At 43.3% G+C, this 24723-nt stretch overlaps 1 protein-coding gene across 3 annotated transcripts in view; it reads left to right on the forward strand.

Annotated features, from left to right (window-relative positions):
- Window positions 1–24723, forward strand: part of LOC109702745 (CD109 antigen-like) — a 117884-nt gene continuing 93161 nt past the window's right edge. The window contains exons 1-3 of one of the 3 annotated variants that reach the window (XR_012449777.1): window positions 1–2086; window positions 3338–3455; window positions 5400–5477. Coding sequence is in view for 1 of the 3 variants with exons in the window: in XM_074079336.1 (XP_073935437.1) it covers window positions 3312–3455; window positions 5400–5477 (222 nt within the window). In the remaining 2 variants the exon portion in view is untranslated. Of the gene's footprint in view, window positions 2087–2591; window positions 3456–5399; window positions 5478–24723 lie in introns of those variants that run through there. The other 2 variants (XR_012449779.1, XM_074079336.1) reach the window with 2 other exon arrangements.

The following is a 24723-nucleotide window of genomic DNA, read 5'->3' on the forward strand; positions in this document are numbered from 1 at the left end:
TACACATCATACATAATACTCATAACAACTTTGAAATGATTGTTTAAGTGCATGCTTGCACATGTTTGTGAATGAAAGAGGGACAGATCCAGAGAGGGAGAATATACAAAAAAGCCCTCCAAAATGAGCAAGAGTGAGTGCAGAGTATGGGAGGTTTCCGTGAGTACAGAGCATTTAAACTTCGATTTTTATTTTCTTTCAACATTTTTATTGCCTTGAAACTTTGATTTTTGAAGAAAATGAGAATTGTTCTTCTGGGAGTGTGGTCTTTGGGTATTGATGGATGCAAACCTTGTAAAGGATTCTATTGATGGTGTTTGTAAGTAAACCCTGGCAAGATGTTTGTAAAATGTCTTCTCTTTTTCCTCCTCCTCCTCTTCTTCCCCTATTCTTCTCTTGGTGCCCAGGATTGAACCCAGGACCCTGGGCATAGTAAGGAAGCACTCTCGCATTGAACCACATCCCCAGCAGTGTGAATACTTTCTGGTTGAACGTGAAGATTTGGATGGGTGGAATTTAATGTACTTGGAAGAACATCTAGGCCATGACATGGAATTTTCACCTGGCCTCCTGTGTAGATCACTGAAATGATTGCTGTCTATTTGTTTTCTGTCATTCTTTTTCTTTCTTTTCTTATTGAGGTGCTGTGGTAGTACTTGTTGGGCAAGCACTGTGACACTTGAACCATGCCCAGTCCTGTTTTCTGAAATTCTTTGAGGTGGTTATATTTTAGACATTTTGGAAGATTGTGTGACTACAATTTGCATTGCAAACTATGCTGTTATTTTGGAATCAATTAAAAGCAGCCTATGTTTTTGAAACTACATGCAACATGAAAGGGTTTCCCAGCCATATCCCTTTCAATCAGATTTTGTGTAAAGTTTGGTGTTCTCTGGGTAATAGAACTTCTCCATATATCTATCATCACCTTTATTGCTTCTCAGAATTCTCTATTTGCCCTCTCCATAGACTATGAATAGAGGTCAGCGTATTCATCTTTGTATCGTTGGCCATTGTACTGCAGCCTAATTTTCTTTACATTTTATTTGCAGGTAATTTAGAGTTACAGAGAAGTTGAAGAAATGGAGATAGATGATCCAAAGTGTGTATGGCCACATGACTTTTTAAATTATAAAATCTAGGAAAGTGGATGATTATAAGATCTACGGGTGGCATAGACAATGGTAATCAGCAAGAAGGTGCTAAGAAGAGGAGAGTTGAAAAATTGCAGTTAACTTTAGTAATGTGGTTTAACTTTAAAATTCATGCCTCAAAAAATATGTGCCTATTGTGAATTGCGATGCATTAAACATGGAGGTGCAGGTGCCTCTGGAGTAAAATGAGTCACATTCCTTTGGGTGTATCCCTAGGAGTAGGATTGCTGGATCATATGTCAGATCTACATTTAGTTTTTAAAGAAGCCTCCATATTGTTTTCCAGAGTGGTTGTACTAGCTTGCTTTCCCACCAGCAGTGTGTGATGGTTCCTTTGTCCCCACATTGTCCTCAATATTTCTTGGTGGTGGTATATTTGTTCATAAGTATTCTAGCAGGAGTGGGGTGGAATCGAAGTGTGGTGTTGATTTGCATTTAAAGTAGGCCTTTTTTGCTCACCATCTCTAGCAATAAAGGAAATGCAAATTAAAACCACACTAAGATTCCACCTCACCCCTGTTAGAATAGCCATCATCAGCAACACCACCACCACCAGGTGTTGGCGAGGATGCGGGGAAAAAGGAACCCTCTTACACTGTTGGTGGGAATGTAGACTAGTACAACCACTCTGGAAAAAAATTTGGAGGCTACTTAAAAAGCTGGACATCGATCTACCATTTGATCCAGCAATACCACTCTTGGGGATATACCCAAAAGACTGTTACTCCAGAGGCACCTGCACATCCATGTTTATTGCGGCACTATTCACAATAGCCAAGTTATGGAAACAGCCAAGATGCCCCAGCACTGACGAATGGATTAAGAAAATGTGGTATCTATACACAATGGAATTTTATTCAGCCATGAAGAAGAATGAAATGTTATCATTCGCTAGTAAATGGATGGAATTGGAGAACATCATTCTGAGTGAGGTTAGCCTGGCTCAAAAGACCAAAAATCGTATGTTCTCCCTCATATGTGGACATTAGATCAAGGGCAAACACAACAAGGGGATTGGACTATGAGCACATGATAAAAGCGAGAGCACACAAGGGAGGGGTGAGGATAGGTAAGACACCTAAAAAACTAGCTAGCATTTGTTGCCCTTAATGCAGAGAAACTAAAGCAGATACCTTAAAGCAACTGAGGCCAATAGGAAAAGGGGACCAGGAACTAGAGAAAAGGTTAGATCAAAAAGAATTAACCTAGAAGGTAACACCCACGCACAGGAAATCAATGTGAGTCAATGCCCTGTATAGCTATCCTTATCTCAACCAGCAAAACCCCTTGTTCCTTCCTATTATGGCTTATACTCTCTCTACAACAAAATTAGAGATAAGGGCAAAATAGTTTCTGCTGGGTATTGAGGGGGGGAGCGGGAGGGGGTGGAGTGGGTGGTAAGGGAGGGGGTGGGGGCAGGGGGGAGAAATGAACCAAGCCTTGTATGCACATATGAATAATAAAAGAAAAATGAAAAAAAAAAAAGTAGGCCTTTTTAAGGGAAGGGTGATTTTAACTTCCTTGAGGGCTCATGGCTTTCATGGGCGGCAAAATAGTTGGACTACGTTTGTTGACATGTAGTGGAAACAATCCCCATCATCTCCTGGATATGTGGCAGTGCTGCTAAGTGAGCCCCACTCCTCAGAACATTCCCATGACCACAGGGAGATGGTCATTAGTACTGAAAAGAATTCAGTTGAGTTCATAAACTCTGTGCCACCTGAGAATGGAGCAGATAATTGGTGAAAACTATACGGAATTTTATCGTTAGCCATTTAGCAATAGATGAAATGAGACGAGTCAAATTTCAAAAATATCCCAGCAGTGATTGGACTACAGACAGAACACTTGTTTTTTTGCAAATTGAGAGAACAAAACTCGAGTGAAGTTTGAAAATACGTATTTATTCTCTACCCAACAGCCATGATGATATAGTGGTCATTCTGAAGGTATAACCATCATAGAAAAATTTTCCTGGAATAAGGGTCAGTACCCAGTATTCTGACCTTATGAACTATTCCTTGAGAATTTTTCATCTACTTTTTTATGTGTAGTGATTATGAAATTATATGTATAAATGACATAGAGAATTAAAATTCATCCAAAAACTATTTTTGGGTTTGTTGGCTTATTTTGAAATGTGTGACAATTGGTTTTATGCTTTTATGTTATCTTGACTTCAGATCCAAGATTTACCAAGAATTTGAAGTTGCTCTACCTAATTCTGTCAGTCCCCGGGAGGCTACTGCTTTTGTGATCTCTGAAGACTTAGGTCTTAGACTAGCAACTGCTCCAGTGGAGGTAGGTAGCATGTTGAAGTTTTCCCACTGATGTTAGAGTGTCACTAAGCTTAGAACGTTTCAGGTACTCAATTGAGTTTTACAAACCTGATTGCTTCTGGTGCTTGTCATACCTTAGAGATTCGTTGGTCTTACTTTTGTTCTGCTTTAAGTTTTAGAATTCAAACATATTAAATTGGTAAATGTGGTATGACCATAAATATATTTGAGTAGAAAAGTTTATCATTGACCTGATGTAAGACCAAATGGCTTGAAGAGGGAGAAAGTGTCCCCATTGTCATTCAAGGACAAGTGGAACTTCTTAAGATGTCCCTCTAGCAGACGTTGCTTCCTATGTCATTGATCAAATGGCACCACATGTTATTGCCCGATTTTTTATTCTTTGATGGTACTTGGGTTTAAACTTGGGGCTTTGTGCTGACTAGGCAGGCACTCTACCACTTGAGTAACATGCCTGGCCTTAGTTTTCCAGCTACTAAGTGGAATAAATCACCATGAATGGCTTTAGACCAATATCTCTCACTTGTGTTACATGTCAAGCCCCTTACTTAAAAGAGATATTTTGTGTTGCATCTTTGCCATCCAAGAATGAAGTTTATAGAAAGCATAACATAGTTTCCAAAAATTAATATGATGCTATAAGTAAAACACTACGTGAAATAAAAAGGAACAAATATACAGTTTTAGGATCTGTGTTTTAAATGGAAGTGGTCAAAGATTGTTGCTCTAGGTATGGTGCATTGAAATGTTTATGCCATGCATAGACTCATCCTCTGTATAATAGCTATAAGTGTGGTTTGGTATAGATGCATTATTTCAGTATCTCAGACACCTTGGGTGATGCTACCAGCAGGGATGTGTATTTCTGCACTGGTGGACAACGTTCAGTGAAGTTGCAAACATAACAAAGTGCAATCTTTTCTTGATTCACAAAAGAGTTGTGTTTCTGAGAAATTCAACATGTGCTGAAAAGTGCTTTGGTTTTATAAATAAGTTGAAATTTCTGGGCTCCGGTGGCTCATGCCTGTAATCCTAGGCACTCAAGAAATAGAGATCAGGAAGATTGTGTTTCAAAGCCAGCCCTGGCGAATAGTTCACCAGGCCCTATCTCGAAATACCCTTCCCCAAAATAGGGCTGGTGGAGTGGCTCCAGTTGAAGTCTCAGGACAGTTTAAACAGGTACTTTACATGAATCTAAAGAAACTTTCAAGAATGATGAGGAATTTGAGACTATTCTTCACTGTTTGGGACAATCCCGAGTATAGCAGATCTTCACCCACTAAGTGTCAATAGCAACCTGCAGTCATTGTGACAATGTACCATGCGTTATCTGGAACTGCTCACATAACCCTGCAGAAGGCATTACTGTCACCAGTGACCCCTTTGCCCTAGGCACATGTATGTGTGGACATGTAGAAGGGAGTGAGCAGAACATCCCTGGGCCGGCCACATTGAGATCTCCCACACAAGTGCAAAATGAAACTAACTGATTGGGCAGGGGTTGTCAAAGCAGATTATGGGGTCAATACAGTGCAACAGAGGAGCAACTTGCTTTGTGTCAGACAGGTTGGGATCCAGTTCTGGCTCCCTTATTGGAAGGTAATATGAGCTTGTACTGATACAGAGTTCCTTGAACTTCAGTTTTCTTTTCTATAAAATAGCGTAACACTCTTAATGAGGTGCAATGCCTAAATGGGAACATTTGCGAAGAACCTGGTTCCTGGTAGGTATTGAAGCACTGTGTTGGTTAGTATGTCAAATAGCAAATCCATGTACAGGTTTTCATTTGGGGTTAGGTTGTTCGTTTGCTTTCTGTGGATGGGGAAGTGGACATATGTAGGTGGAATTACAAACTTCACAGGCTTCATGAGGACTGATTTAAATTTTATATAATATGAAGCATTTGTACTTGAATAAGAACATGTGCTTATTGTGTTCTTTACAGGTACAAGCCTTCCAGCCATGTTTCCTTTTCTTGAATCTCCCCTACACTGCTATCAGTGGTGAAGAGTTTGCCCTGGCAGTAAGTAGATTCCATTATGGGAAAGTTACCACTGAGGTAACATATTCAGGTTTGTTGATTCCTTGCACTTCAGGGAAAACAGGAAGGGATGGGGTGCTGTGCTTGGCATTTGATACATTGTTTCTAAGCATTGGATACATTGCAGGGAGACTGAAAGCAGATGTACTTTGTCAATGACTTCTTGGGCTTGTTAAAGGCTAGTGATCTCCTTAGCAAGGCTACCCATTCTCATCTCAGTTTTCCAGCACCAGTCCTCTCCCTTCCTTATAGTTTTGGAGGCCCCGCTTTCTCTCTGCTGCCCCCTGGTGTTCCTCCTGATGTGCCACATCTAGAATGTGCTGCCCCTTCTCCCTGCCAGTCTGTGCCTGCTACAGTTGTCATGAATTTATTCATTTAAGACTTGCAGTTCTGATGCCTTCCTGAGGAGCCTCATCCAACCTATAGTTCACAGTCCCCATGGTTGTAGTGTGTAGGATACAATTTAGGATTCATTTTGTGAGTCATGTGCCTTGCATTTCCTTAGCTAGTCAGTTCCCTGGGAGGCAGGGATTAGGCCCATTGTTTCTGTTGTCTTCTTAGTAGTGTTTGTTAGGAAAACACCGTACCTGGCACACAAAGGAGGCTCACAAGAGGTATCTCATGGCCAAAAGCTTAATAAGCATGCTGGCTGGCCAAGAGAAAATGGCACAGCAGCTTCTCTCGGCAGGTATGGCCTTAGGTAGCATTTGGGAGAAAGCAAGGGCTCGGGACCAACAAAGAAAGGTGGCAGGAGATAAGGGACAGTGGGGCCTTGTTCTGTAAGGGATGAGACCAGCTGTGGAAGCAAGGTCTAGAGGTGGACAAAGGAAGGTGGTGGGAGATAAGGAACAGCGGGTTTTGTACTGCAATGGGTGAAACCAGCCGTGGCTTAGGCTGTAGAAGGGGCAGTTCTTATCATTCCCCCATTTTTTGTTTCTTAAAGAGAGGAAGAGGAAAAAAAGGTAGGGTATTGGGGCACAGTTTGATCTTCTGGCTACTTCTGGTTGGCAGGGGGCGGTGCATGTTCTCAGGGGTGGGGTCCTTAGGGTTTGGTGTCTTCGTAGGTGTTAGCTTGGGGGTCCCCTTGGTGGCCCTAGTGTGGTTGATATCCTTGGAGGAGGAGTTGATTGAATCTTTGGTTGGTGGCTGTAGATTGGCGATCTAATAAAAAATTTTGTAAAGTTTTTATAATGCAGGGAAGAAAGCTCAGGAGGATAAAGACAACAATAAGGGGCACTAGGAAAGGCAAGCGCTAAGAGAGCAGAGGAGATTGAGTCCAGTCTAGGGCAGGGGAGTTTTTAGTCCTCTGATGTTGGATTTCTTCACTTAAGCAAGACAGGGTATTAATATTCTGTTCCACTAGGCCTAACTCATAAATATAGTAACAACATTCTTCCTGGGAGGAAAAGGCAAGTGCCTCCTTTTTCAGTGGTTAAAAGATGTAGGGCCCTGTGGTTTTGTCAGGCAACCTGAGCAAATGAAGTGAGTTGTCGCTGAAGGGAGGCTAGAGAAACTGAGGTTGATTCAGGAGTGACCTGAAGGCACCCCTCAAAGTCTTTTGCAGAGATGACACTATGACCCAGGGCTCCACCTGTAAACCCAGTGGCAGCGATGGAGGAAGCCAGGCTAATCCCGACCATAATGAGTAGGAAGGAGGCTCGTGGTTGTCGGAGCGAATATAACCAGATGAATTCATCCTTTCCATAGAGAGTAAGTTGGGGAACTGTTATTACTGAGAGGCAGGGGCCTGGAGTAGAGGCATTTATACAGGTGTGTAAGGAGCCGTTGCACCAGAGGTATAGTCCAGAGGGTGGGAAGGTTTGAGTAGTTGTAGAGACGTTAGAGAGACAGAATTTGAGGAAACTAGCTCAGGAAGAGGAGTGGACAGAGGTGTAATAGCAGGTGTAGGAGGGAAGTGAGTATTGGTCTGGGTCAGGTTCCCACAGAGGTATAGAAGTCAAAGGGGGGGGGGCAGCACTTAGAGCTTTGGGACATAGAGGTGGGGGCAGGGATAGAGAGGTTGATGGGTACTGCTGCCAGCAGAAGGCACTGGAGAGAGGCACACAAGAACCAGTAGGTAGTGTTTATGGAACTGGTGGAGTTAAGAAACTGTATAGAGGTTTCTATAATTTGGATCCAGGATGATAAGGTTGTGTTTGTAGGACCTTTGGGGCGTTGGTCCTGGAATGTCTGCTCAGCTTTTAAGATGTTTGAGGAGAGTTCTATCTGTGATTGGGGGGCCATAACCCATTCCCTAGATATAAAGAGGGTTCCTGAGTGTTGTGAACTAGCACCTGAGTAGTACATGGAACGTTTGACCCCGTCCTGCCAACGCTGGTGCCAGGGATCGGGCATATAGAGGAAGAAACCTGAGTTGTGGTGGGCACCTACCATACTACCTGTTGGACACTGTTCTGAGATCCCATGTTTTTTGCAGTTCCGATATGGGCAGCCCCCCTATTTTTCTGACCATTTACCACCCTTTTTACAGTATGGCTGGGTTTGATCAAAGAAGAAGCAGATATAAGGGAAGTTGATGTCTATCCCCACAGGATGTGGTACAGTGGATTTAGGTGTAAACAGGATGGTGAGAGCCCAACTACACCCCATAGGGGTGGCAGTCTCCAGAGCCCACGTGATGTGTGATGTTGGCTGAGCCTGGTTTATAGGTTTCCTGGATCTTGAATCTCCAGAGATATGATGGAGATAGCTGACTGGGAGAGTAATAAAGATCCAGGTTATAAGAATAAGGAAAGTACAAAAAATAGGCTGCAGAGAGCGAGATACCCAAGGCAGAGCACTGTGTGGTTGATCCAGCTCCATTTGGGTAGAGAAGTTGTCCATAGGCCTTTGCTTAAAACAAGGGGAATGAGGACAATAATCACCCATACGAAGGGAAGGAGTGAAGGCACAAGAAGTATGGCTTATAATAGGGCAAAGAAAATGTCAGAGAACGAGTAGATCGCCTCAGGAGTAAAGTCTGAGAGTGTACCCTGGAGATGGAGATCAGATACCCAATCTATAAAGCAAGGGTAAAATAGGTATGAGAAAGGAGGGAGGTTGATCGTGTTGGGAGGTGGGAAGTCTAAGACCTCAGAGTAGAGTGTATATATGAAAGAGTAAAAGCATGGGCAGGAACTGACAGGAAAGAATGGGAGAGGAGAAGTATAAAGAGTAAGTAGGCGAGATGCTAGGTCCCCAAGCATAGGGCTCCTGCATATGCCCTGGGAATCTCTGTGGGTGTGTCTCCATCTTCTGGGATCCTGGGGAGACAGGAGATCTTTATTTTTGTTGGTCCTATAAGAAGAGATTGATAGGTCTTTTGTGGGGCTGCCAGTTTTAGATTTTCCCAGGAGGGGAATCCTGCTAGCTTTGCAGCCATAGGTATGGTAAGGATGACCTTAAATGGACCTTTCCACTTTTGTGTTAGATGGCCGGGGGTGGCTGTGTCTTTTAGATAGACAAGATCTCCCATCTGGAGAACTGAGGCACTTTAGTAGCGTCAGAAGATTGTGGTAGTTGATTATGAGCATAAGACCAAAGGAGAGAGCAAAGAAAGGTAAGGAAGGATTGAGGAGAGAGGGGGGAATGTTGGGGGGCTTTGGAGGAACCGTGATAGGGAGAAGCAGATGGCCATAGAGGAGCTCGAAGGGGGTGAGCCTAAGTTGTCTCTTTGGGAGAGCCCGGAGGTGGAGAAGGGCTAAGGGCAGGAGCTTTGTCCAGTCTAGATGGAGTTTGAGAAAGAGTTTGGTGAGAATATTTTTGAGTGTGCGATTGGCACGCTCGACCTTGCCTGAGGATTGGGAGTGATAGGGGATGTGAAATCTCCAGTAGATGTTTAAGGTTTATGCCAGGTTTTGGGAAATAGAGGAAACAAACTCAGGCCCATTGTCTGGCTGAATGGAGGCCAGGAGGCCAAACTGTAGGATGATATCTGTTACCAGGATTGTTGTTACTGTGGAGGCCCTTTTATTAGTTGTGGGGAAGGCTTCCACCCATCCTGTGAAGGTATCAACCAGTACCAGGAGGTATTTAATTTTCTTTACTGGGGGCATATGGTTAAAGTCCACCTGCCAGTCCATGGCATGGAGGCATCCTCTGGCTTGGTAGGTAGGAAAGGGAGGGGGGTCTAACATTGGAGCTAGGGTTTTTGCGCTGGCAGATCGAGCAGGATTGGATAATCTGTTTGAGGTATTGTATGTCTTCTGTTGATAGGGAAAGGGATTTGCAGAGAAAGGTGCAGAGAGCATGACGATTAGGATGAAAAAGCGTATGTAAATAGGAGAGAAGAGTTTTGACCTCAGAAGAGGGGAGTGAGAGCTTAGTGAGAGGAGGAAGGGAGGCCATGGTAAAGGGGGTACATGGTCTGGAGTGTAGATTGGAGGGCTCCTCGTTTTCCTTCTGTATCTGCTCAGTTGTTTCCTTTGGTAACAATGGAGGAATCAGTCTGAAGAGCTTTACAATGGGTGATGCCTATTTGGGAAGGAAAGTGCGAGGCCTTCAGGACTTGGGTTATTAAGGCAGCATTAATTATGGGGGTTCCTTTTGTAGTTAGGAGTCCCCTTCCCTTCCAGATTGCAGAGTGGGACAACAAAGTGTGAAAGGCATATTTAGGGTTGGTGTAAATATTAATAGTTTTGTCTTTAGCCAGAGTTAGAGCTCTGGCCAGGGCAGTTAGTTCAGCCTTCTGGGAAGTTGTACCCAAAGGGAGGGGACATGCCTCAATGACAGTGGAATTAGAGACAATAGCATATTCTGCTCTCCATTGTCCATTGTGAATAAAGGTGCTACCATCAATAAACCAAGTGTAGTCAGCCTGAGAAAGGGTGCCCTCCTGAATGTGGTCTGAGCAGGGGAGGAGCTCCTCAAGGATCTCAGGGCAGGAGTGAACAAGGGGTGTTGAAGAGAGAGGAAGAAGAGTGGCTGGGTTAAGTGGGGGACATGAGATGAAAGTTACTGTGGAGTCCTCAACCAAGGCCACCCGGAGGGACAGGATACAAGAGGGGGGCATGGAGTGAAGTCCCTTCTATGTAAGGAGCTCTGAGAGGCTATGAGAGGAGTAAACAGTAAGGGGGGACACAAAGGTGAGCTTTTTACTTTCTTGAATTAGGAGAGAAGCAGCTGCTAGGGCCCTGAGGCATGGGGCCCATCCCCTGGTTGTGGGGTCTAACTGTTTTGAGAGGTATGCTACTGGAGCAAAGGAGGGCCCTATGTTGTGTTCTAAAACTCCTAGGGAAAACCCTTGCCTCTCAGAGACATAAAGGAAAAAAGAACAAGTGAGGTCCGGCAGGTGAAGCGCTGGGGCTTGTGTCAGGGCTTGTAAGAGGGACTTGAAATGGCCTGACACAGGCCGAGAGGGGTCCAGGGGCTCTTGGATGGGAAGCCTGGATGCCTCATGTAGAGGTTTGGCCATTAGACTGAAGTTGGGCACCCAGGCTCTGAGGTAGCCAGCCAGGCCGAGGAAGGAGAGAATTTCAGCCTTGGTGGTGGGGGCAGGGAGAGAGACTAACAAGGCCTTATGATCTATGGTGATAGCCTTATGAGTAGGGGAGATAGATAGGCCCAGGTAAGTTACCTGGGTGAGAGACAGTTGAGCCTTGTTAGGGGACACCCTGTATCCCTTTTTTCCCAGAAAATTAAGCAGAAGGGCAGTGTGTTGTTGGCTATCCTCGAGGGAGGGGCTGCAGAGCAGGAGATCATCTACATACTGTAGGAGTTTACTCAGGGAGAGATAGAGGGTGAGGAGGTCCCTAGCCAGAGCTTGTCCAAAGTGGTGAGGACTGTCGCAGAACCCCCGAGGCAGAATAGTCCAGGTCAATTTGTGGGAAGTATGAGAATCTGGATCAGTCCACGTGAAGACAAAAAGGTTTTGGGACCATGGTGGGCAGCGATAGTGAAGAAAGCATCTTTCAGGTCCAGGACTGTGAAATGGGTGGTGGTACCGGGGATGAGAGACAGGAGAGTGAGGGGTTGGGTACCACTGGGTGTATAGGAGTCACTGCTGCATTGATTAAGTGGAGGTCCTGCACCAGCCAGTAAGACACATTGAGCTTTTTTACAGGCAGATAGGAATGTTGTAGGGAGAGTGAGCTAGGTGAAGCAGGCCCTTAGCAAGAAGCTCCGAGATAATAGACTTTAGACACTGTAGGAGGGTTAGAGAGATGTGATGTTGAGATTGGTTTGGGAAAGTAGAAGGATCTTTGAGAGTAATGACAACTGGCTCATAATGTGAGGCAACAGGGGGGTTTTTGAGATCCCATACAATAGGGTCCACCAATGTTGCCGGTAAGGGCAAGGAGTTGGGAGAAGCTTCTGGAAGCAAGTCACCTATGATGGTGAGGAGGGACCGTGAGGATGGAGACGAGGAGATGGTGGGTCGCAGCTTTTGTGGGGATGGATGTAAGGTGAGGGAGGCCTGAAACTTTGTTAAAATGTCTCTACCTAAGAGTGGAGTGAGACAATTAGATAGCAGTAGGAAGGAATGGGTAAAGAGGGAATCTCCCAGTATGCAAGTTAAGGGAAAGGTCATTCAGGGCTGGGTAGGAGTTCCCTCCACCCCTACTATGGAGGTTAAGGAAGGCTTGGTAGGTCCCCAGAACTCCGGCAAGGCTGAAAAAGTGGCGCCAGTGTCTATGAGGAGAGAGATAGGCCTACCATCAATGATGGCCATTACCGTGGGCTCCTGTGAAGTTATGGTCGTCGGGTCTGGGAGTCCTGGGCTCCATCAGTCTTCTGTCACAGTTGTCAGTCCTAGAAAATCAGTTAGGGAGGAGGAACGTTGAGGGGGTCTAGACCCCCACCTTGAGGGGTGGAGGGGCAGTCCCTCGCCCAGTGGCCCTCCTGTTTGCACTTAGGACATTGTCCTGGTGGGTGGCGTATCTTAGGACAGGCCCAGGCCCAGTGTCCCTCAAGGCCACACTGAAAACATGGGCTGGGAGGCATTTGGGATTTTCCCTGGCTTTGTGAGTTGGAGGGCTTGGGCCAACATCTGGAATTTGGTCTTATCTCTCCTCTCCTTATCAGCCCGTTGCTGTTCATCATGGTAATTATAAACCTTAAAAGCCACATTTAGAATTTCAGCCTGTGGAGTCTGAGGCCACTTTCCAGCCTTTTAAGTTTTTTCTTATATCTGGAGCTGACTGGGAGATAAAATGGGTCATAAAGATAATTATCCTGTCCTTAGTTTCAGGGTCAACCTTCATGTGGTGTTGTAATGCCTCTGTAATCAGGACAAGAAACTGGCTGGGTTTTCTTTTTCCTCTTGTTGAACTTCTCTGAGTTTGTCAAAATTAACAACCTTTTGGGCAGCCCTTTTTAACCCTGACACTAGGCAGGTGGCCATCTGGTCAATGGAAGTTAGGTCATTAGTTTGATAGTCCCAATGGGGTTCTGCCTCTGGAACTGCCGGCATTCCCACAGGGTGGGCAGGGGTGGTGTGGTGAATCTCATCTGCATGTGTCTCAGCCGCATCCCAGACCCTTTGTCTCTCCTCCGGGAGGAGTGTTGAGGAGAGGATGGTATAAATGTCATGCCAGGTGAGGCTATAGGATTGAGCTAAATATTGAAACTCTTTAATATAAGAGTCAGGGTTAGTGGTGAAAAAACTGAGGTGTTTTTCAATTTGAGACAGGTCTGTGAGAGAAAAGGGAACATGAATTTGCATGATACCCTCCGCGTTGGCCACCTCCCGGAGAAGGTAGAGGGAAGCCGGCTGACTGGGGGTGCTGTGAGAGTGGGTGTGTGGGGGACTCAGGGGATCCTGTGGCTTTGGGTTGGTGGAAGGGCAAGTGGAAGGGGGCGCAGAAGGAGTGGAGGGAGGGGTGGAAGGAGAGGCTGGGGAAGTGGTGAAAGGAGCAGCAGGAGGGGAGGCAGAAGGAGTGACGGGGGAAGCATTGGGGGCCAGCTGCTGAACAATGGAGGCTTGTGTCTGATAAGGTGGAGGCTCATTAGCAGGATCAAAAGAAGGGAAACCATCAGAGTCAGGGAGGGTAGTTGGGGTTTTTGTAGCCAGAAGGACCTGGGCAGGGGAGCAAGAGGTGCAGAGAGAAGGCTTAGAGTGGAGATAAGAGAAGGCTTGGACATAGGGAATCTCCTACTTTCCAGTGCATTTGCAGAAGTTATAGAGATCTCTGAAAATGTTAGGGTCAAGTGTGCCATCTAGTGGCCATTTAAAGTTATTGTCCCACTGGTATTGTGGCTAAGCCTGATTGGAAAGAAAAATGAGTTTTTTTGCCTTTGGATCAGGTGACAGCCATAGGGGCTTAAGGTTGGCCAGTAGACAGCCTAGAGGGGTGTCTGAGGGAATTTTGGAAGGTCCAGTGCCCATGGTGAGACCCGGTCTGAGGAAAAATATAGCGGGCATCCCTGAGATATTGCTTTTGTGGGCGAAACAGAGGAGTGGAGGACCTCAAGGGAACATCTTCACTGAGAGGATCTTCCACATCCCAGGACCCCGGTTCCTGGGGGGAATGAGCTGGAACCTAGTACTAAGATTTTTGATGAACTGAGAGAGAGAGAGAGAGAGAGAGAGAGAGAGAGAGAGAGAGAGAGAGAGAGAACCATGACTCACGGCGCAGCAGCGCGAGGGAACTCACCAAGGGAAGACTGAGGAAATCAACCGGTGGTGGGAGAATAATGGGAACGCACTGGCCTTGAGGAGGTTCCCTGTGAGCGAGAGTGGTGACAGCAGCACTAGTCTGGGGTCAGGGGTCCCAGCAAAGCAGCTGAGATCCCAGTAAGTTTATCCAGGCTTAAGGAAGGCAGCCCCCACCTACGTGGCTTTGGCAGGCTGGTGTAATCACCTGCCTTGGCCCCCCTATATAGGGGATGTCTTCCTTGTGGCCAAAGTAGGCTTGGGAGCACAGCATATATCGGGAGGGCCTGAATTTAATGACTGGGAGAGCAAGATTGATGCCGGAAGATCACCTGTTCCTGGTCAACGCACCAAAATGTTAGGAAAACACTGCACACTGCACACAAAAGAGGCTCATGAGAGGTATCTCATGTCCAAAAGTTTAATAAGCAGGCTGGCTGGCCAAGAAAAAATGGTGCAGCAGCTTCTCTTGGCGGGTCTGGCCTTAAGTAGCATTTGGGAGAAAGCAAGGGCTAGGGACGGACAAAGAGAGGTGGTGGGGGATAAGGAACAGGGGGCTTTGTTCTGCAAGGGGTGAAACCAACTGTGGCTTAGGCTGCAGATGGGGCAGTTCTTCTCAGTGTTAACAAAATGATTGTTTCTCTGCAAGTAACCAGTTAACCAAATAGTTATTTTTTAAATTAAGGATATGCAATTAACTTTATTGCATGCAATGTCATACTTTCTTTAAGTACTTATAGAGGAACGTTTTTCAACTATTTATGTTTGTTTTTTGCTGCTGGAGATCTAATTCTAAACCTTGTTCATTAAGAACATATTCTACCACCAAAGTGCAGCCCCTGGATTTTTAGCTTTTTGTTTTTTGGTGCAGGGCCTTCTGCATGCTAGGAATGTGTTATACCACTTGAGCCATGCCCCTAGTCCTTTGCTTTTATTTTTCTCTTTTCCAGATAGGGACGTGTGTTTTTTGCCCAGGTTGGCCTCATACCATTACCTTCTTGTCTTCGCCTCTCAAATAGCTGGGATTCAGAGGTGCTCCACCATGTCCAGCTTTTTAGTTTTTAATTGTACGTTTTTAATATAGTTGGCATGGTCCAGTGTAATAAGCAAAACATCTGGAGTCAGAGGCCCATTATCCACTCTGTCACTCATAGCAAATCATTTAATTATTATTTCCTTATCTATAAAATGGGAATCACAATTTTTATCTACACAAAAGTCTTTTGAGAAGCAGATGAGAAAATAACTTGGCAAACAGTTCATCAAATGTATGTTTTAGAAAAATGCTATTCTTTATTTTTCATGGGAAACTTGCAGGTTTTGTTATTAAGGCCAAACAAGAAGTTCTCTGTCTATTTAGACCTGTAACTCATGTCTGTACCTGAAAGATGACCGAGGATGAGCTGAGTCCTTCCTCTGCCTATTCCCATGGCATATCCCAAGCCGTGTAATAAACCTCCTTTTTCTGACTTCACCATGCCTCTTTAGTTGGAGTTTGGGGGCAGGTGACCTGACCTGGTATGTGGACTCTCAGGACTTTGTCCTTGGGTCCAAAACTCCAGTTTCACTCCCACCATTTTTATTAGATGAAGACCATCTGCATGAAAGCAGATTTGCAGTGGTGACTGTCAGGCAGCCACAACTGAACATGGAAAAAACTCCCACCAAAACACAAGATCCTCAAAACACAACCAAAACCTTTACCTAGGCTGCAGCAGGCAGGTTTTGCTTCAAGATGTCTTTCTGAGACAAAAACCACTTGATCATCTCAATAGATGCAGAAAAAGCCTTTGATAAGATCCAACATCATTTCATGATAAAAGCTCTAAGAAAACTAGGAATAGAAGGAAAGTTCCTCAACATTATAAAAGCTGTATATGACAAACCTACAGCCAGCATTATACTTAACAGAGAAAAGGTGAAACCATTCCCTCTAAAATCAGGAACCAGACAAGGATGCCCACTATCTCCACTCCTATTCAACATAGTACTGGAATTCCTAGCCAGAGCAATTAGGCAAGAAGAAGGAATAAAAGGAATACAAATAGGTAAAGAAACTGTCAAAATATCACTATTTGCAGACGACATGATCCTATACCTTAAAGACCCAAAAAACTCTACTCAGAAGCTTCTAGACATCATCAATAGCTATAGCAAGGTAGCAGGATATAAAATCAACATAGAAAAATCATTAGCATTTCTATACACTAACAATGAGCAAACGGAAAAAGGATGTATGAAAACAATTCCATTTACAATAGCCTCAAACAAAATCAAATACCTAGGTGTAAACCTAACAAAAGATGTGAAAGACCTCTACAAGGAAAACTATAAACTTCTGAAGAAAGAGATTGAGGAAGACTATAGAAAGTGGAGAGATCTCCCATGCTCATGGATTGGTAGAATCAACATAGTAAAAATGTTGATACTCCCAAAAGTAATCTACATGTTTAATGCAATTCCCATCAAAATTCCAATGACATTCATTAAAGAGATTGAAAAATCTACTGTTAAATTTATATGGAAACACAAGAGGCCACGAATAGCCAAGGCAATACTCAGTCAAAAGAACAATGCTGGAGGTATCACAATGCCTGACTTCAACTATATTACAAAGCAATAACAATAAAAACAGCATGGTACTGGCACAAAAACAGACATGAAGACCAGTGGAACAGAATAGAGGACCCAGATATGAAGCCACACATCTATAACCAACTTGGCTTTGACAAAGGAGCTAAAAATATACGATGGAGAAATAGCAGCCTCTTCAACAAAAACTGCTGGGAAAACTGGTTAGCAGTCTGCAAAAAACTGAAACTAGATCCATGTATATCACCCTATACCAAGATTAACTCAAAATGGATCAAGGATCTTAATATCAGACCCCAAACTCTTAAGTTGATAATGGAAAGAGTAGGAAATACTCTGGAGTTAGTAGGTATAGGTAAGAACTTTCTCAATGAAACCCCAGCAGCACAGCAACTAAGAGATAGCATAGATAAATGGGACCTCATAAAACTAAAAAGCTTCTGTTCATCAAAAGAAATGGTCTCTAAACTGAAGAGAACACCCACAGAGTGGGAGAAAATATTTGCCAACTATACATCAGACAAAGAACTGATAACCAGAATATACAGGGAACTTAAAAAACTAAATTCTCCCAAAACTAATGAACCAATAAAGAAATGGGAAAGTGAACTATACAGAACTTTCTCAAAAGAAGAAATTCAAATGGCCAGAAAACACATGAAAAAATGCTCTCCATCTCTAGCAATAAAGGAAATGCAAATTAAAACCACGCTAAGATTCCACCTCACCCCTGTTAGAATAGCCACATCAGCAACACCACCAACAACAGGTGTTGGCGAGGATGCGGGGAAAAAGGAACCCTCTTACACTGTTGGTGGGAATGTAGACTAGTATAACCACTCTGGAAAAAAATTTGGAGGCTACTTCAAAAGCTAGACATCGATCTACCATTTGATCCAGTAATACCACTCTTGGGGATATACCCAAAAGACTGTTACTCCAGAGGCACCTGCACATCCATGTTTATTGCGGCACTATTCACAATAGCCAAGTTATGGAAACAGCCAAGATGCCCCAGCACTGACGAATGGATTAAGAAAATGTGGTATCTATACACAATGGAATTTTATGCAGCCATGAAGAAGAACGAAATGTTATCATTTGCTGGTAAATGGATGGAATTGGAGAACATCATTCTGAGTGAGGTTAGCCTGGCCCAAAAGACCAAAAATCGTATGTTCTCCCTCATATGTGGACATTAGATCAAGGGCAAACACAACAAGGGGATTGGACTATGAGCACATGACAAAAGCGAGAGCACACAAGGGAGGGGTGAGGATAGGTAAGACACCTAAAAAATTAGCTAGCATTTGTTGCCCCCAGACAGAGAAACTAAAGCAGATACCTTAAAAGCAACTAAGGCCAATAGGAAAAGGGGACCAGGAACTAGAGAAAAGGTTAGTTCAAGAAGAATTAACCTAGAAGGTAACACCCACGCACAGGAAAATCAATGTGAGTCAATGCCCTGTATAGCTATCCTTATCTCAACCAGCAAAAACCCTTGTTCCTTCCTATTATTGCTTATACTCTCTCTACAACAAAATTAGAAATAAGGGCAAAATAGTTTCTGCTGGGTATTGAGGTGGGGAGAGGGAGGGGGCGGAGTGGGTGGTAAGGGAGGGGGTGGGGGCAGGGGGGAGAAATGAACCAAGCCTTGTATGCACATATGAATAATAAAAGAAAAAGGAAAAAAAAAGATGTCTTTCTGGTGGCTTTGTGCCATTGCTGACAGTTGTCCTGGGGACAGATGCCATAGAGAACAGAATGAAGTGACAACCACAAATGGCAGATTTAGGAAGTGTTTGACTTGTAAGCAAAACTACCTGTCTTCCCAGATCCTGCAATGGGGGCAAGGCACCCGAAGGTGTCCTATGTCCCTTCTGTGAGGGGGCAGAGGACACACTGGGTTCTGCAATGGGCAGAAGAGAAGATGGCTGAGTCTACAGAGGTGAGAAGCGCTGTCACAAAAGTGGTGACAGTAGATATGATGGATGTAGGATCTACTTTTCTGATTGAAAATTTGCATATCATGTTACGAAGTATAGAGCATCTGTTCTCAAGGGTCTTATTTTTCTCTCAAGATGGGTTGTTGAACAAGCACTGCGAGTTTCCCACGTCACAATGACAGGAGCCTGCACAAACAGAACAGGAGTGTCCATGAGTGGCCGAGAAGAAGAGCAGACCCTGGAGACCCAACTCCTCCTCCAAGGACTGGCAGCTGTAATTAAACTCTCCTCCCAAGCCATGCAGACAGCATGATAGATAAAGGGTGTCCTGCTCCCATGGTGAAGTGCCTCTAGGGACACTCATATATAACTCCAGGGGAAAGGCTGTCCTGGAGGAAGCTGTCCACTACCATGAACTGGACAGAAACCTGACACAGGGCATCTTCATGCCAGGGATTGGTGGTGTCCAACAGCTGGATCAGGTGGAGAAGGACACCAATCACAAGGAACACACAGAGCAGTGGCTCTGCTAGCTTTGTCACACAGATTTGTGCCAGCTGGACATTTGTCTCCAGACATCCTAGGGCCCAGGATGTGCAGATGCATGGTGTCACACCTGCAGAGCAACATTAAGAAAGCTGGGAAGAGAAGAGGTGATGCCACTCCAGGGTCCAACTGGCAGGACAGAGCACAGGATTCTGGCCTCCAGCTCCCCGACCCAAGCCTTTGCCTTCATTCCCCCAACTTACACAGACCCTCAGAGGGAGGATCAGCCAGCCTGGACCCCAAGCTGAGACCGGGTCCCCTTAGTCTCCCCCTAGACAAGCAAAGCTAACTGATGGCCATGAAGACCCCAGATGCTTCTAAGGAGCTCTCTTGGCCTTAGGACGCGCCATCTGCGCAATGAAACTTTCTCTATGCCTTGTTCCCCTTATATTGGGGATTGTGTCTGTGCTGAGTGCCCCTGTGGGGAAGTGGGGTGTTGGGTTCATGCACTGACTGGGGGGCGGTGGGCAATATCCACACTTGTAAAAGGCACTCAAGTTTCTTTTGTTGAAAAACACTGACTTCTTACTTGGGCTTGTGAATTAACTAAAAACAGGAGACGCTTGGCATCTCTGTCTCCATTTTGTACCTGTTGTCCTTTGCTCTGAGCCATTCCCTCCTGCAGCCACCTTGGAATCATGGAAGGACAGGAATGACCAATAATATCTTTATGACAATGACTGAACCTTCCCATGAGGAAGAGTGGAGACTTGCAGGACAGACCACCCCTCTAAATGAGGACAATGACCTATAATGATGAGGCTGCACCCTGGAGCAGGAGCAATCATCTCATGGGAACAGGATGGCTCCCCTCAAGTGATGACAGTGATGACATCTTTTCTGGAATTCCTCTGAGAACCCTTGAACTGAGATAATGGTCAACCAGACCATGCCTGTGACTGGGACTGTATAACTATGTATACCTTTGTCCCCTGACCCCAATTCTTTGTCTACTTAAACCTATAGCTCATGTCTGCACCGCGAAGATAGCTGAAGATGAGCTGAGTGCTTACTCTACCTCTTCCCAAGCATGTCCTGAGCTGTGTAATAAACCTCTTTTTCTGCCAAAAAAGAAAAAAACAACAAAAGGCCAAAGCAGACATTAAACCAATTAAAATTTATTTAATTAGCTATAAAGTTACCTTTACATTGGTCTACAATGACAGCAAATACATTTCTTGCCATAAAGACACAAAGTTTGGAGTTTAAAATAGTCCCACTGAAGATTCCATACTTAACACCCCAATTGTTGTTTATGCAGTAGTGTTTTAAATAATCAAATTAAAATAGTTATGCTATCTAGAATAAAATAAAAATAAAATGCACTATCTAAATAAAATATTCATATTTAAAGCATTTGTTAATATAATATTATCCTAAGAATTACAATTCTATTAAGCTTGAATTTGATGTAAAGTATAATGGCTAAATAACAGTAGTAATTTATAATGAAGATTAGACAGCAGTCAAAAGTACTCTGAAATGAGATCTTACTTTCACATTGGTCTATAATTGTAGTAAATACATTACTTGGCACGAAGACACAAACTTTGGAGTTTAAAGTAGCCCTCCTGCAAGAGGGCTATAAAATTCTAATTATTTATATAATAGTGGATTAAATAATAAAGTTAAAACAGTTATACTATCTAGAATAAAATGAAAATATAGTAGAACAGATATAAAATAATAAGATTCAAATTTAAATCATCTATTTATAAAATATGATTCAGACACTTAAAATTTGATTAAGCTTGAGTTTGATGTAAAATGTAATGACTAAATTACAGTATTAATTTGAAATAAAAATGAGGCAGAAGTCAAAGATATTGTGAAAAGAAATCTTACTTTCACATTGGTCTATAATTATAGTAAATAAATTTCTTGGCAATGAAGACACAAACTCTGGAGTTTAAAATGTCCCCACTGCAAGATTATATCCATAAAACTCCAATTATTATGTATGTAATAGTGGATTAAAAAATCAAATTAAAATAGTTACACTATCCAGAATAAAATGATAATTAAATGGTAATATTCATATTTAAATCATCTATTTATAAAATACTGTCCTGAGACTTATACTATAATTAAGCTTGAATTTGATGTAAAGTATAATGACTAAATAAGAGTGGTAATTTACAATGAAGATGAGAGAGCAGTTAAAAGTACTTTGATAAGAGATCTTGCTTTCACATTGGTCTACAATTGCAATATATTTTTTGGCATAAGGGCAAAAGCCTTTGGAGTTGAAAATAGCCCCATGGTAGGCTTACAGACATAAAACTCCAATTCTTATTTATGTCATACGGATTAGACAATCAAGTTAAAATAGCTATATTATCTAGAAAAAAAAACATAAAATATACTATCTAAATAAAAGAGATTGGAAATAAAATAATAAGATTCATATTTAAATCATCTGTTTATAACATACTATTCTGAGAATTAAATTTCTATTAATACTGAATTGAAAGTAAAGAATAATGACTAATGAACATACAAATTAACAGTAGTAATTTAAACTGAAAATAAGACAGAAGTGAAAAGTACTTTGAAAAGAGATCAAAATGTTGCTGGGTTTCTTGTGGTTCTAGATGTTGAGTAGTAGGTTGGTTTGAAGGTAGGATCGACCTTGAGGAAAACTCAGTTCTACTTTGAGAATGTGTATGCAGCAGAGGACATCCAGTTCTTGAGGGAAGTTAATTGGGGACAGCCCTGGGTGAATAGACATTTCTCACCGGAAATGGAGGATGTGGTGGGCCAGGGAAACCCCTTGGTGTAAAATGATCTGAGGAAGCTACAGACATCTTGTCTGGAGGAGGTGGTGGAAAAGGTGGGCCTCTTCTCAGAAAATGGCTCCTGGGATCCCCTGGGAACACTGGACTTCGGACAGGAGGAACACAACCAGGACCCAGTGCTTTGCTTTCCGCAGGCAGAGATGAGTCAGGCACATTTCAATGATCACAACCATCGGTGGTATCATTTCTACTAGATTCTTTTTGTGAAGACACTTCTTAAAGGCATATCAAAACTGCTGAGTTCTGCTGGTCCAGAGATTTTACCAGAAGGAGAACAAAGTCTGTCTTGCCTCTGTGGAGGGAAAGCTGGATCAGTGTTTGGTTGGCCTGATGGAGGGATCATCATCCTTTCGTCCTGTTGGGATGGACGGGAAGGTGACCCAGTCTCAGGAGGTGCTCTACAAGAGCCATGTACACTGTCACAGCATGGCTCTACTCTTCCATTGGTAATGGGATGGTCTAGAGGATTCTCTGGGCTTCTTGAGCTTTTTCCTCCTACCTGAGGAAGCCAAGGTGGGGGTCTGAGTGGTCCTTCCAACAAAAGTGGAGTGAGAAGAGCTTTCCTTTCAGGTGAAGGGTTACCCAATGGTGGGCCACCAGGTGGAAAAGGCTCTCTGGCATATGCTGCATGTGAAATATCAAATGCATAAGAATCCTCTAGCATTTCAAATTCTAATTTCATTTTGGTGAATTTTTGTCTCTCACTGGCATTTACCATTGTAAGATAGTTGAGTTGTTTTTCAGAATTCTGGGCTACCAGCCAATTTAAATAAGCTTTTTTCTTATAATAAAGAGTCTGCTTTTGATAATAACGATTGATTATCTCTAAGTTTTCTTCAAGTTCTCTGGCTACCTTTTTATAGGACTCCAGCTCTTCAGCTGCGTGGCTGGTCTTTTCTCATGCTTGGGAAAGTTTCTTCTCTGTCTCTAGCCTGTAATGATCCTCTGCCATGAATTTCATGCAGTATATCATTCTCTTTTCTTCATGCAGTTCAGCGGTGGTCTTAAGATTCTGCTGAAGCTTCTGATTCTCAATTTCAAACCGTGTCTTCTCTGCCTGTAAAGTGGCTTGTCTAGTCTGGAGATTTTTAATATGCTCTGTGAAGTCTTCCTTTATTGTATCTACTTCACCCAACTGAGTATAAACTATTGCCTTCTGTTTCGTCAGTTCACTCACTCGCTCCTTCCACACTTGTGCTTCTCGTGAAAGCTGCTTGCAGCTTTCCTGAAGCTGGGCATTTTCCTTCCAAGCATCTCTTACTGAGTCCTTCAGATGTGCTCCATTGTTTTGACCCACTCTTTTTAGAAGTGAGTGCTGTTCTTAAAGAGGTAACATTGGGTTGGGTGCAAGTGGCTCATACCTGTATCCTAGCAATTCTGGAGGCAGAGATCAGGAGGATTGCAATTCAAAGCCAACACAGGCAAATAGTTCCTGAGATCCTTTCTTGAAAAAAATCTATCACAAGAAAGGGTTGCTGGAGTGGCTCAAGGTGTATGCCTGACTTCTAGCCCCAGGACAGCAAAAAAAAAAAAAAAAAAAAAGAAACGAAACGAAAAGGAAAAGCAACCTAAAAACAAGAACAACAACAACAAAACATTGACAATTGTGTGATACATTTAAATATCTCATTAATGAAAGCTCTTATTTGTTTAGTATTTACTGCATTATTGGTGGGGGTAACTTTGTTTTGCTTATTAGCAATTTACATTTCCTCTTTTGCAAATTGACTCTTTTAGGGTTTTATTTATTTATTTATTTATTTATTTATTCATATGTCCATACAAAGTTTGGGTCATTTCTGCCCCTTTCCCTCACACCCTCCCTTACCCCCCCAACCCCCTCTCTCTCCCCCCAACCCCCTTGCTACCAGGCAGAAACTATTTTGCCCTTATCTCTAATTTTGTTGAAGAGAGAGTATAAGCAATAATAGGAAAGAACAAGGGTTTCTGCTAGTTGAGATAAGGATAGCTAAACAGGGAGTTGACTCACATTGATTTCCTGTGCATGTGTGTTACCTTCTAGGTTAATTCTTCTTTTTTTTAATTTTTATTTTTTTATTATTCATATGTGCATACAATGCTTGGGTGATTTCTCCCCCCTGCCCCACCCCCTCCTTTACCACTCACTCCACCTCCTCCCTCTCCCTCCCAACCCTCTCTACCCGGCAAAAACAATTTTGCCCTTATTTCTAATTTTGTTGAAGAGAGAGTATAAGCAATAATAGGAAGGAACAAGGGTTTTTGCTAGTTGAGATAAGGATAGCTATACAGGGAGTTGACTTGCATTGATTTCCTGTGCATGTGTGTTACCTTCTAGGTTAATTCTTTTTGATCTAACCTTTCTCTAGTTCCTGGTCCCCTTCTCCTATTGGCCTCAGTTGCTTTAAAGGTATCTGCTTTAGTTTCTCTGCATTGAGGGCAACAAATGCTATCTAGTTTTTTAGGTGTCTTTACCTATCCTCATACCTCCCTTGTGTGCTCTAAGTTGTGATGTAAAGAGGGGGATGGTGGTTATATTTTCCCTCTGATTAGGGCCACACGCTGTGCAGATATTCTGGCTGGCTCTCAGATCCAGTTTCAATTTTTCTCCAGTTTCAATTTTCCTACCCACAAGACAGAGATAAAATGAGTACCTATATAATATCATTGCTTTGAAGATTAAATGAGATATTTTAAAAGGGCTCCAGGGAACTTGCTAAGGTTTCTCTCCCCTTGTGTTTCTTTTGCCATGTGAGGACAGAGCAAGAAGGTAC

Source organism: Castor canadensis, chromosome 1, assembly GCF_047511655.1.
Source record: "Castor canadensis chromosome 1, mCasCan1.hap1v2, whole genome shotgun sequence".
Taxonomy (NCBI): Eukaryota; Metazoa; Chordata; class Mammalia; order Rodentia; family Castoridae; genus Castor; species Castor canadensis.